Source organism: Xiphophorus couchianus, chromosome 13 (assembly GCF_001444195.1).
Source record: "Xiphophorus couchianus chromosome 13, X_couchianus-1.0, whole genome shotgun sequence".
NCBI lineage: Eukaryota > Metazoa > Chordata > Actinopteri > Cyprinodontiformes > Poeciliidae > Xiphophorus > Xiphophorus couchianus.
Window position 1 is genome coordinate 14,557,914 of NC_040240.1, and position 14,243 is coordinate 14,572,156.

Below are 14,243 nucleotides of genomic sequence, written 5' to 3' on the forward strand. Positions count from 1 at the left end.
CTGTGTGTATAGATGAATATTTACTCACCTCATCATACCAAATCCTTGGAGAGACTGAAATGGCAGGAGACCTGGAAAGATTTTTTTATAATTCAGGTAATAATATCACTTGAGACACTCAGACAGTATTTAGCGTGCAACTTTCATCCTGATAATGTCTGGAAAATAGGAAAATAACAGAGAGATGTCACAACAAAAGCATCTTATGCTGACCCAACACAGAAGCACCCAATCATAAGGCTCACAATCACTGATGTTTCATCGTAATTATTCTCTACTCGTTTTTTCAAGTTTTGAAAAAAAGTGCAACAACGGCTTATGAGTAAACGTGAAGAGAGTGATTGTGTACAAGTGTTCTAGTTTGATTCTCAACTGCCATTGAAATGCATGGAAATTGAACATTTATAGGTGGAAATGTTCAAATTCACAATAGGAATACATTTACACTGACGCAACAGTCGTACCAAATATCTTTAAAGGCTGCAAGCTGACTGATCACACAGAAACGTTTGACTTTGTGGATCAGCAGTTGAAACAACTTCAGTAACTTAATTAAAAAGTAATTACATTTATGAAACATGTTCTTAGGCTGCCATTCATTTCTACCTAAATGAAAATACAAAATAAAGATAAATATTGGTATCAAGAGACGATAAAAGGTGCAGGTGGCATCAAACAGAAATAGATTAAAAAACAGATTAATGTAGTGGCTTCATTTAGAAACCACAGTGGGAGGTCAGCAGGCTTAAGATTCAGGCTTCAAAAATGTACCTGGTTTGGAATAAAATCCTTTATGAGCATCTTGATAATAGAAAAATGTAGAAAAAAATACTAGGTTTATAATTCTTCTTCTTCATCTAGAGACCATGTTGAAATAAAACACACAATGTCCTTTTTGAGAATGTTTGTTATAACTTTTATCATTTATTATTATCATAATCGTCATCACTATTCTTCAAGTTTAGCTGTGTAACAAACTTTTCTTGGCTGTCAAAATATGTTGCTGAAATATCATTTTTGCATGACACAAAACTAAAAAACAATAACATACAGAAAGGTAGCAGAATAAAATAACGTGAGAGAAAACGCAACCTAAAAATAAACAAACAACCTTCCCTAGAAAAGCCATTCAACATAGAAGAGACAAACTCCTAATATAACATACTGATTAAACATAAACATGTACTGTGTATGAGTGTGCCAGTCAGCCAGTATTCAACTAGCCTTAGTTAACACTGTTCACCCCAAAATCTACACTCACTATGTACCTATGTGTGTTGTCCCTTCCTTGGCAATAAGAACATAATAAATGGAGTGCAAGCAATAGCATCAATTCCTAGAACACATTCTGACAAAGACAAAACATGTGATAAGGCCTCCCAATGTAAACGCTGATTCAAAATGCCATTAAACCAAAAAGCATATAGTAATCACTGAAGTAAAACAAGACCATGTATTCTCCAGACACCTAACTTTTTTTAATATATGTTGTTTTGTTTTTTTTTTTAGCATATTTGCATAATCGTTACCATGATCTAAAAGTTAAAATCCCAACATTCATAAAGACACAAGTGTATTTATGGTTTAGTACAGTTTCCTTAAATGGGTGCGACATTGTCAAAAAGCTGGTGAGAAAACAAAAGCACATTGTCAAATGGGACCAGATTTTGGAGGGCTTTAACAAACTCAAACGTGTGCAAGAACAAAGTTTTCGCTATCAAGGTTGTTGTTTTTTTTTTGCTTTCAACTTAGTAACAGAGAAAATATTTTCCTTCAAAAGTTAAGACACTGAAACATCATGGCATAAAAAAAAAGAAATCTTATTTGGCCCCCAGCCTACCGAGAAATCTATCAGGTTCATCAAAATGACTTTTCACACCAGAATTAGCCAAAATAACAGTTCATACACCCCTTTTTTCACAGTCCCCTAGAAATGTTTCTAAGAAGTCCATAAAACATAATAAAAAATAATAATACAGGGGAGAACTTATGTTGTATTCCTGTTTAATGTTAGTTCTCTTGATATGAACCATCTCAAAATTTATGACAAAACCCCGTAAATAGCTTTGAACCAACTAGAGCCCGGTTCAAGTCAACTGTACAACGCTTAAATTAGTTGGATAGGTCAGTATTTAAACTCTTGAGTAGCTATTACTGTTTTCAATTTGTCCACTCTTTCACTATAGAGTTCATTTTAAATTTTAACATTTTAAAATAGGCAGATATGGAGAACCATGTGGTGTAGGTGTAGGTCTTGCACCTCATAGAAGAAAGCTATTAATTCCCACAGGAACCTTTGCTGCATGTCTGCCCCCTTCCTTCTATCTCTCCCATGAGCTCTATCCATCTAAGCTGTTAACTATATAAGAGTTTGTGTTTTTTAAATTGTATATGATATCTGGTTTATGGGAATTTTTAATAAAACTGTTGTATTTTTGTATAGATTATGGAATATTTTATTTATTACTATTCTCTTATTTATTGCTATGTAATATCTGTAAGATTTTAGTTTCACGGGGGGATGTCGAGGAACCTCCTTTGAATTCCTTGTATGTCTAGTACATATGATGAATTGACAATAAAGAAGACTTTGACTTTAATGGCCCTTTCCTGTCAAAACACTGTAGGACCAGTCAGTAACTTACACATAAACCAAAAAAAAAAAAAACATCATTATGGAGTGTGGCCTAAGCAAATAATTTTCAAGCTGACACTAATAGTTGTTCACCTACATTGTTAGCATACCACAGCATTAGCTTCACACTATTGACAACATCTACAGTAAAGTCTGGATCAACTCTAACATTAGGGTACTAACAATATCAGTTGGGTAAACATTAATGTTAGTACGCTACCACCAAGGGTTAGCGCAATACTAATGTTGCCAAGCTAACACTAACGGCCGTGTTAGCACTAGACTGCTATCACTAATGATTCTAGATTATGGTAAGGATACAATCATTAAAAATTTGCTTAATGCTATCTAGGTAACAATTACAGCGAGCTCAGTGCTAATGCCCACAACTTAATTACTCTGGTGTGCACACCTGTTTAAGGTGTAACTAGATACTTTTTGAAAGCAAAATCCCACCCCTGACAAATATTGGAAAATTCAAAAAGTGGGCAGTGTGGAGACACACTGAAGGGAACAGCCAAGCGGATGGAGTTGAGCAGAGCTATGGTTAGGATTAAAGCTGCACTGTTGCCCTCTCGCAACTGTTTCTCATGAAAATAACTAGTAATGAATCTAGCTTCTTTTTCTCTGTTATTGGAAACTTTTATGTCGATAACAGTGGCGACCAAACAGAGCTGTGCTGCCGTACGCCTGTCCTGCTTCCTAAGCACTGCAGTCAGTCTTACACAGTCGTACTGCAGCATACCACCACCAGTAGTCAGAGAAGAAAGAAGACCACTCTGTGCCCACAGTTATTGAGTTTCGGAGATAAATATCTGTACAATAAGTTAATAATAATAAAGAAAATACTATTTTGTACATTTGAACAGGTACAAATAAAAAAAAAGTCTCTGTAATGTATTGATTGAATATCTGTCTGTCAATGAGGATATAAAATATTCATGAGATATTCATATGAACTGAGGTGTGATCTGTACAACACTGCCTTATTTTGTAACTTAAAAATCAGGTACCAAACAACCAAAGCTTCAAAGGTACCAAATCTTGACTCTTCCTGTTAAATGTAGTACGAGTTTGTCAGTAAAAGAGTGAACATTTTGAAGACAGCGCAAGACTCTGATTCAAAACCTCACCCTGCTTTGTAAATCACTGAAAACACATGATGCTGAGAGAAGGCAGGCTATAGAAAGGACAATAAGGAGAGGGCTGAGATGTACTGTTACACCTAGATTCAAATCAGCACGCGAAATCAATGTATTGATGCTGAAATATACTCAAAGGAAAAACCAAGAAAACATTTCTATCAGCAACTGTATGTCTCATTTTCTCCCACAAATTCTTCAAATGCTCCTATCCTTCCATCTCAGCCAACATCCTTCCATCCACTCCATTGTTGTCTTAAAAAACAGTGCATTGTTTGTTTTGTTTTGCTACAAATACAGATGTAAACATTCTTTATGTACTAGAAGCCCCATAACAGATCAAAAGTTTTAATTTAAAGTTCATAAAAAACAAACAAACAAACAAGCAAAAAAAACAAACAAAAAAAAAAAAAACAGGACAAAATATTGCCAAAAATAAAGGCAATAAAGTTTGAATGATAAGTTTGCTGAACATCCCCAGATTGCATATTGGGTAACATTTTTAGTAAAAGCAAATTTAAACATTACAGTTAATGGAGATCATGTGTCTTTCTTTGAAAAAAGGACAAAAGAATAAAAAACAGCCAACTCCTTAACCTAGACTTCAACTACTTCAGTAATTATATTGCACAAACAACCTGCAGCTTTATTTCAGAATCTTATGAAAAATATAAAGCTGGCTTGTCAGTTTAAATTAATCTACTTATAGCTCAATGATTAAACAAATCTACTGAATGTAAAGGTTTATTTTTATATTTGCTAGCAATGTTTTTTTTTATTCTCCACCATAATTATGTTACATTTTACTTCTCTTCAAAATTGTACAATTCACTGGAAATGCTTTGTGTTCAATTTCTCAGTTTCAACATGAAATTCAGTGTTGGTCCTAATTTCAAACCAGTTTTATTGGAGGTGCTGTACATAGTCGTATTATTATTTAGCAAATAATATCAATTACGCAATATGTAATGCCTTGACTGAATACCAAAACACTGGTGATCTGTTCTATAAGATATATGGCTCATAATTTCTAAAAGGTAGTGTGCATACATGGAAAATAAGCTGACAAGTTTGATAATACATTGACCACAGAGAAACATGGTTCCTTCTTTGGAGACTAAAAGTGAAAAGTTTGATCAATTATTGCATGATGCCTAATATCAGTCATGTGTTTATACAAACTCTGTCTTCTTACACAAAACTTGCAGTTTTAAAGGATAGCCATAAGCCAGTAAGAGATTCTCTTGACTGGATGACCTTGAGAAAAAATATGATAAATTCAGTACTCTAATCCTATCGCTTGAAAATCTGAAGTCTTAATTTTATGGAAAGTGTTATAATAAAATGTATTGTCAGTTTCAAGCTAAAATACCGGACACCACCATACTGTTTTACAAAAATATTGATCCATTATACTTATTTAATTATTTATTTGAACCAGCAATGCTAACTGTAAATTTGAGTAGAAGGATTTATTAGTTTTATTTTCTGGATTCTTTATTTGAAGCTGTGGTGTTAATTGTACATTTGAATAGAGGGAGAAAAGTACAACTACGTTGAGAGTAAGTAAATTATTTGACTTCATAATTTAGACTAAAACACAGTGGACTGACAAAAGGGGGAAGGTGTTATGATGTTTTGAATTCATACACATGGAGAAAACCCCATACCGTCTTTGCATGTGGGAACCGTGAGAATGACGTTGACACAAAATGACACTGATTTTGAAACTGTGACATTCTGATTCTGTAGCATTTCTTGAAACTATAGGAACATGCGAATTATGGAGAAGATCAATGTATCAATGTCGATGTCTTTAAAAAAAATTATAGTTAGCAGGCACCAAGTGGATATTTTATTCTTTTACATCTTTTGAATGCATATAAAAAATAGTTATTTCCTGATTCTTATCTTGTTCCTCTCTGTCTTTGATATCCAGCAAAGGGTTCTCTTTTCTTTTGTTTTCTAGCATCTAAGGCAGCGAGGCTAAAGAAGTCTGTCTGTTTTGACAACAGGTAAGATAACCAACATGTCTTTCAACTGATTGAGGGGACTCAGGGAAAAAGAAACAAACAAACAAACACAAAAATACCTCTGAGAACTTTTTTCTAAACTTCAGGATTTAAAATCTAATTATACTTCTTTTCTTATGAAGGCTTTCTGTAATATTTATGGTTAAAAAAAAAAATTAACAGTTTCCATCCATTATAAAGGCAACAGATTTTCCAAAAAATAATGAAGATGCTGTAATGTGCTACATAAAGGTAACTTTTTTTTTTCTAACTCTGAGCAATAAGACATAAAACACTGTAGGCAAGAATCTCTTAAGACTAGTTTATACAGTTAACCCAAAAAGTTGATCATTTTGATAAAATGTTGGGTTTTGCTCCCTAATTTCTGAAGTCTGTCTAATACACTTAGTAACTTAAACACATGTAGACATTAAGAAAAGTTATGACCTAAAAAAAAAAACACTTTGGCCTATTGCCAAATAAAAAAACAACACACAGTAAAAACATATATAGGAAGAACCAAAGAAAACAAGACGTAACATGCTAAAAACACTTATCTCACCAAGCCTTTGATGTGTACAAATGATGTGTCACATGCTGTGATGAAGGCAGGTTGGTGTGCACGTGTGACCCCTGAGGACTAAGAAACTGAGCATTAGCATTCATTATGTTTACATCATCGTTTAGGGACGGAAAACCCTTCGATCTTCACACATACACACACTGTAAATGCAGTAAAACAAATGCACATGTGCGCACACAACCCCCTCAACTGCTGTACCTTTTTTTTTTTGTTAGACGGCTTTTATCAATGTAACAAACCTCATTAAAGACACAAAAACAAGAAAAAAAAGAACTAAAATAGACTAATTTTTATAGTACCATTTCCTTTAAAAAGCAAAAAATTTTTACCTTTACAAAACGACAAAGAAGAAAATGTAGCAAATTGCATTTTCGATTAATGATGCCATCATGGTTCTTCTTCTTATTTCCATTATTATTATTCATATCATTAATATAAATGTCAAGCAGGTTAATAAATGGTTGTTCTATTTAGGCAGGCAGCCAGGCACATAGCTAGTATCATGGCACAGTGGAAAGTAAAAAATAAAGTCTTTTAGTTTTTTTTTTTTTTTCATCCAAACAGATGAAGACATTAGACCAGTTTTATCAGTTTCACCTGGATTCAAGCAGTTTCAAAAAGAGTTAGGACTAGTTTTCAGCCTCCATGTAGATTTTGCATTGATCCAGGATCAGTTTGAAAAACAGCATGGGATAAAGTGAAAGAAACTGGTCAATTTCGTACCAACTGAACCGCAGATAAGCCCTAGCTGGTTTCAAGCAAACCAGTTTGAAAATTCTCAAAAGAAAGTGTGTTTTTTTTTGTTTTGTTGTTTTTTTTTGGTTTTTGAGATCCATTTGAGAGGAAAAATAAACATGTTCTGGGCAAAAGCGCAGCAGTTCTCACCAGATCACATCTGGTTGTTCTGAAATAAAAAGGTTAAATGCAGCAGATGAAATCAACGCAGCAAAGTTCAAGTGTTATACTTCGAGTTGTTTTTTGCTCTTGTTTGATGGCTATCTTAGTCCAGCCTCCAATCCTCCAATGTGAATGCACGCAGATCTTCTGTTTCTGAAAAGTGATTTCAGCTGGATGCCAGCACCCTGTTGACTCCCTGCCACAAATCTGTCAGGTAAGCTGTAACTCACCGGAGGATTCAGGCTGTTTCTCTCCTTGCCCAGCTGTAGTTCACCTGGGTCCTGCAATATATTTCTCTGAGCCTTTGACAGTGGGAGTGCTTTTTAAGGTACGCCCATTAGGAAATGAGCAAACCTTCAGGAACATAGAGCCTAATACTCCAATAACATGTTATTAAAGTGTTGTGAGTCATTTAATTTCCATCAGTCAGTCCATCTAACTTCGTAGATTCTGCCACAGTTGTTATCTCCGGGGATTTCTGATCATCCAAAGATGTTTTCCCACATAATTCCTTACTTCTTTCTTGCTCTTTTTCAACTTCTTGTATACTTCCACTGTCTGTATCTTCCTTTTCTTGACCATCATGATCTGTACTCATGACTTCTTCATCTTCACTTGTGATCCCTCCATCTTTCAGCGCAGGTGTCTGACTTCGACACTCTGGTGCTGCCATTACATGAAGACTTTTGCCATCTGGTGTATCATCTTGCTGTTGCTGCTGCGGCGGTGTCAGCGTTTTGTGTAAGCCCCTCTGTATGTGTGTGGTAAAGTCATAGCGGTCCGCGCATACGTGGAGGCAAAACCCACACTGGTATGGTTCCTTGTCGCCATGGCAGCTCATGTGCAGGGCGTACATAACCTCGTCCAGAAAGTAGATGCCACAGTGAGTGCACCGGTTGGCGAGGTCATCCTGCGTGGCTGCGTCTGCCTTCGCGCAGCTCAACACAATGCTTGACTCATGTTTTCCTTCCTCTGCCATCTCTTCACGCTCCTTCTCACCTTTCCAGTTTCCCATCGAGGTCTCACTTCGGGGTGACTCCTTCCTTTTTCTTTCTGCACCATTTGACACATACATATTTGCGTTGCTTGTATCTCGTTGTCTTATTGCAAGATCCAAAGGAGTGTCGTTCTCCGGTGATGCAGAGGATAATGTTTGGGCGTGATGAGGAGGCGGAGGAGGGTAGTGAGCAGGGGCTGGAGGAGGCGGCAGAGGGGAGTAAGGGGAAGCACAGTAAGGCACCGTGTAGCTTTGCTGGTGATACTGTACAGGGGTCACCATGGTTCCGAGATGATGGGCGTTATTTCCAATCCCACTGGGACTACTCAGATTACTGATGCTACCAGGGACCCCAGAGGTGGCTGCCATCTTATACTTGGTCCAAAATCTGAGCCAATCAGATTCAGGTGTCAAATCGGGTGACAGGGTCAAAGGAAGAGGTAAAGGCAAAAGCGGATATTGATATTTTTCAATTGGCGAACCTGGAGGAGAGTAGCTAGAGGGTTTAGATGGACGCATGTACTTTTCAATTGGACTTCCCCTCTCTGATCCTCCTCCTTTCCCCACTTCTAGTTTTGACGTTAATCCCCCGTCTGTGATGCCCCCGTTGCTCTCGGCCACCATGGCTGGGGTAGGGTGGGAGGGGAGGAGGAGGGGAGGCATGCGCCTGTGGATCTCAAGAGTCTGATTGGCTAAGAAGGCCTGAGTGGACCGCGGGGAGCGTGAGCGCGGGGAAGGCTGCTGGCTTTTCACTGAAGGGCAGCTCCTGGTGTCCAACTCTTCACCATTCAGGCGCTCCTCGCTGGTGATTCGCTGCTGTTTTGGGGCCGGGTTCTCAGACGACAACGTATCAGGGTTCAAGCGTTTTCGGGTCCGCCGTCGAATGATTTGCTCGCCATTGTTCTGCTTGATGATGTTCAGGGGCCTCGGAGTCTACAAATAAAAGGAGACACACAGGAATATTACTGAGTTCTCCAGCTCTGTCATGTGAATAATGCTGCTGATTTAACTAATATATGTCAAGTGTACATACACCAGATATACTTGACTACAATGACATTTAATAAATAACTTATTCAATGATTGAGAGGCTTCTGTGAGTGTTGATGGTGTAATCAAATCAAACTGATCAATCGAGTCAGCATATCTTTTTCGTTGTTGAAAATGCATCAGTCATTAGATGTTAGAAACCTGTAACATCTCTAACCTCTGAAAGCTGTACTTTTTGCCCTAAACACAAGGGGGCACACTCACATCTTCGTAATATGAGTTTGCCCCCAGGACACAAGCTTAACTCTACTTTGAGAAGTGCATCCCACACTCATACAGGTCAAACTGCATATTACATTTGTCAATGCAAATTAAAAAATACATTTAAAAAATACAAATTGAGAAAAGGAGAACATCACAGGCTTGCAGAATTTTAAAGAGTAGAAATTGCACAGTTGCTAAGAATTTAGTCAGTTCCTTCTCTGTCACCATTTCTAAACACATGCTTCATTGTCTGCTTGATAAACTGCCGAAGCAAATCATCAGTTGATATTTAGTTATGACAAAAATTACATCAGTACAACAAAGTTTAAAACTTTAGGTTTATTTAAAATTGAGTCTTTTAAAAAAACTTTTTAAAAAGCTTTCTTAAATTTCTTTGTGTGTGTGCATCGGTATTCTCGCCCGAGTCAAGACCAGGAACAAGTATTTTGTAGTATGACTGCGAACTTTGTAAATCTACAGACAGAATTATTTTCAATTTTTTCCCTCACAAAATAACTCAAGCTCAGCCAGATTGGATGGGGAACACTTTGTGATTAAGAGTACTGGCAAACGCTTTTGATTGATTTTGGTCCTGAACGTTGACTAGGCAGTTCTAACAAATGAATATTCTTTGATCCAAGATTGTAACTCTAACTCTATATTTATGATTGTTTTTCTGTTGGAAGGTGAACCTCTCAAGCTTTTTTCAGCTTCTAACAAGTTTTCTTCTAAACGTTCCAGTAATGTGCTAATTGGCATGTCTACATCAGCATGTACAATTTTACTTATTGAAACCTGCAGAAATCCTGATGTGAAAAGCCCTGGGTTTTAAAGAGTCAGTCTGGCTCAGTCAGGTCAAAGGGGGGAAGTGTGTCATTTTTGGCTTGTAATCTAGTGAATCTTGCAATTGTTAAAAGAAACAATAACTTCAGTCATAAAAATTGAAAAAGGTCCTGAGCTCCATTTTTCTAGTAAAAAGAGGAATACCTAAATTAATTGTCCTAACCAAAAGTCCACAATGCCTTTTTGCATTTTTTACACTGTACTTAAACAAAATGCAAAGCGTCTCCACTGTTAACAGTGGAACTGTCCCTCTGAAGATTTTATACACAATTTAGAAGTCTGAATCAATATCCTAAACAAGATTACACCACTGGGAGAAGTGGCAGCCTAAACACTGCCTAAATTATGACACAGACATTTCTCTAATTCTCTATAGTTTTCCTGTTTGTTTTTCTTTCACGAGAGACGTAAACAAAGGGGAGAGATAAATCACAAGTGGGAAGCGGCAAGTTGAGGAACCACAGGAGAAAGAGGTCAGGAGCAAAAAGGAAGAAAAAAAACAAAAAAAAACAAGCACGAGAGAATCGTTTCCAGACTGCGGAGCTGGGATTTGAATCAGCTGACAGTAGAAGCTGACAGAAACAACTAATACTGGAAGACTAATCGATTTGTCGGCAGTCTGATGATGGACGCAGTTTTCCCACAATGCGATGCACAGGGGAAATTACAGATGAATTATTCTATGATGGTGCAAGAACTTGATGGCAACAGAGCTTTGTAAGCATGACAGGTTATAAAAAAATTAAAGCTGGAGTCTGAGTGACAAGTCTATAAGTCAGTATTAGAAATTGACATAGTGGTTCAAACTACTGTAACTAAACAGAATTTCATTACATGTGAACACATAATGACAATAAAGGATTCTTGATATTGCCAAATACCACATTACTTTCTTATTTGCTACCTGCTTCACCCCAAAGATGTTTTTGCCAATTTGCAGATTTTTTGGGATGTTATGGAACATACAGCACCTTCTAAAAATAAATATACACAATAAATATTTAAGTGTATTTTATTGGGATTTTAGGTGAACAGTCAACACAAACTAGTGCATTACATTAAATGGACGATATCTGTATTCACCCCATCTTTACTCTAATCTGCAAACTCAAAAACAACAACAAAAACTTAATAAATAACCTAATTAGTAAAAGGTACCACCTCAGTGACCTCATATCAGAATAACTCAAGCAATATGGGACAATCCTGGAACAAGTCCTGTTAGAGTTTCACTTCCAGCGGGTCAATAGCCCTCAAGATAAAACTAGAGGTACAGTTAAATTGTTTAAATGTGTTAAAATGGTACAGTCAAAGTCCCGATCTAAAATGAATTGATAATCTGTGGCAAGATGTGCGACCATGTGCACTGATGATCTCTGTTTAATTTGACTGAGTTTGAGCCATTTTACTCAAGGAGGAGGATAAAACCTTCAGCATGTACATATGTAAAGCTGATGGGGACTTATCCCAAAGAACTTCAGCTGTAACTGCAGACAACCTTGATACAATCCTCCAATGTATTGACTAAAGGGTCTGAATACAAGCAAGCCACACTTCTCAGATTTTTATTTTAAAACAAATTTTTGACATAACATTGCCCCCAAAAATACATAAATACAGGCAAGTCACCTCATATGTTTCAGAAAGGAGGATTACTTTCTGTAACCAACATATATTGTTTTGAATAAGACGAAATTATTAATCTCATTGGCAAAGAAAGCTTACTCATTATAGGGACTGCAGTTAAATTAATGGGACATTTACATAATACGGAAAATATTCAGTTCTTGGTTTTTGAGCTACTAATCCTGTGCATGTGAGATGTTCAAATCAAACAAGGCAGTTGTGATGTTTAGCACTTTTGTATAAATAGAGATAGATGGTATAATACCTAGGCTGACTTACTGCCAGTAGGCATAATTCTTGCTCTATTTATCAGTCCTTCCATCTGTTTCCATCTGTTCTTGAATGTAGAATTCTGTATTTTCGCTTAATCTCTGCGACAGGCTCCATCTCTCACTCTTCAGTCGCCCCCTGCCCCTTCATTATCCTCGTGCTGCCTTTATCTTTTCCTCCATTTTTTCCCTCTAACTTTATTTATCTTTCCACTCCTATTCTTACTCGTCATTTCTCTCCATCTGCCTGTTTCCCCCTCTTTATTCATAACTCTCCCTTCCCCTCTCGGACTCTCAAGTGTTTTACTAGCTGCTATCCTCTCTAATAATGTGTGTAGAGCGTATAAAACTTTTATTATAGGATATAAAATATGGTTGTCGTGAGGACTGCCAAGAGTGGAGGGAGCCGGGACGTGATTGGAGCAGCAGATGAGATGAACGGGTTGAACCAAGGACATCTTTGGGGGTAGGAAAGAGGAAACGATGCGGTAGCTTCTTTCCTCAGTCCCATCTTCAGTAACTCATCTTCCCACTAACAGGCTTGTAGTATGGTCAACCCACTCATTCATTCATTAACAATGTTTATTTTCTTTATTTCGCTTCAAAGCCTTTCCAATGCATTTTTAACGGGGATCCCACATGTAAATATTGCGTTCCGAAACTCAACGTTTCCAAAGGAAGCAAGGAAGCTTCCTTCTTAGAGAAGAAGAATGAAACAAAGAAGACAGGAAGGACAGTTAGATACAAACAAGGGAATGAGCAAGAAAGGAAGAAAAGTCAGAAGGGAGAAAGGACAGTAGTAAGAACAGATGAAAGGACACAAAGAAAGTAAAGATGGAAAGAAGGGAGGTAGGCCACACAGATAGACAGAAGATACAGAGAAGGATACAAGACAAAAAGGCAACCCTTGAAGAGCAAAATAAAAGGAAGGTAAAAAGAAGAACACAATGAGACAACTCAGGAAAGAAGAAAGTAAGGACACAAAGAAGGAGATTAAGTAAAGTATAAAAGAGGGAAAGAGTACAGATTATTTCATCTGATTGGGGATTAAGTTTGAAAAACAAAAACTGTCCATACTCCTATTTTGTATTCACATATTTTTTCAAAGACAGAAAATTCTTAAATTCTAGACTTTTCCAACTTTCTAGAAAGCCTGTTTTAAAGCCGGGCCTAAACACATTATAAAGTTTGAGGCCCTGTATAAGTCTGATATTATTTGTAAAGTGCATAATTAGGCTGAATACCTTGAGAGGATGTCTGAATAAGCTTGATATCCTCAAGTCAACTAAAAATCAAGCTGGCTCTTTATCTCAGCTGAACTTCATGCGGTCTAATTAAATTTGGGATTTCCATCGACTTTCCCCAGGCTTTGATGGTAAACTCCATCTATTCCATCATATTTCCTACGCTGAGGAACTGCGACTGCCGAAAGGCTCCCCAAACTCCCGGCACTCGCCAAATTAACAATACTTTCTTTTTCCTCTGCTACAGTATTACTTTTTCACAGTGAGAGTCAAACAGATACTAAGCATTTAACTGCATTATGCACAATTTCATTTGCATCGTATGCTAATTGGCCACACAGGAAGAATAATAATTAGTGGACAAAGCCACCCTGCGTGCGCACTAAAACACAGCAGTCCATAAAATGGCAATGAACAACCTTTCCTTTATGAGTCTCGTATGAGGATGGCAGTTCAGCCCTTCAAATTCATTTTCATCGCTCAGACAAATTTCCTTTTACTTATTGCAAAAACTTTACTCCCATATGATTTTCTAATAATATAAACCGGTTTGGAAATTTTATTCTGCGCAGTTATTACTTATTGGACAGATAATTTAAGCAATATTAGCGGCAGACAGGGGGAATTACAAAAGAGTATTAGGGATAATGGTTCTTATGTAATTTTTTACACCATAGCAACTAAAGAAAATAAAATTTCTTATTACAAATTCATGACAATATTTTGAATATGCAAAGAAAT

General features: G+C 36.9%; 1 protein-coding gene across 4 annotated transcripts in view; it reads right to left on the reverse strand.

The window, feature by feature from the left end:
• Positions 1–904: 904 nt before the first annotated feature.
• trps1 (trichorhinophalangeal syndrome I) overlaps positions 905–14,243 on the reverse strand; it is a 132,511-nt gene continuing 119,172 nt past the window's right edge. For all 4 annotated transcript variants that reach the window (XM_028036132.1, XM_028036135.1, XM_028036134.1 and 1 more), the window contains one exon: positions 905–9,199. In XM_028036132.1, the coding sequence (XP_027891933.1) occupies positions 7,682–9,199 (1,518 nt within the window). In that variant the 3' untranslated portion in view covers positions 905–7,681. The remainder of the gene's footprint in view (positions 9,200–14,243) is intronic.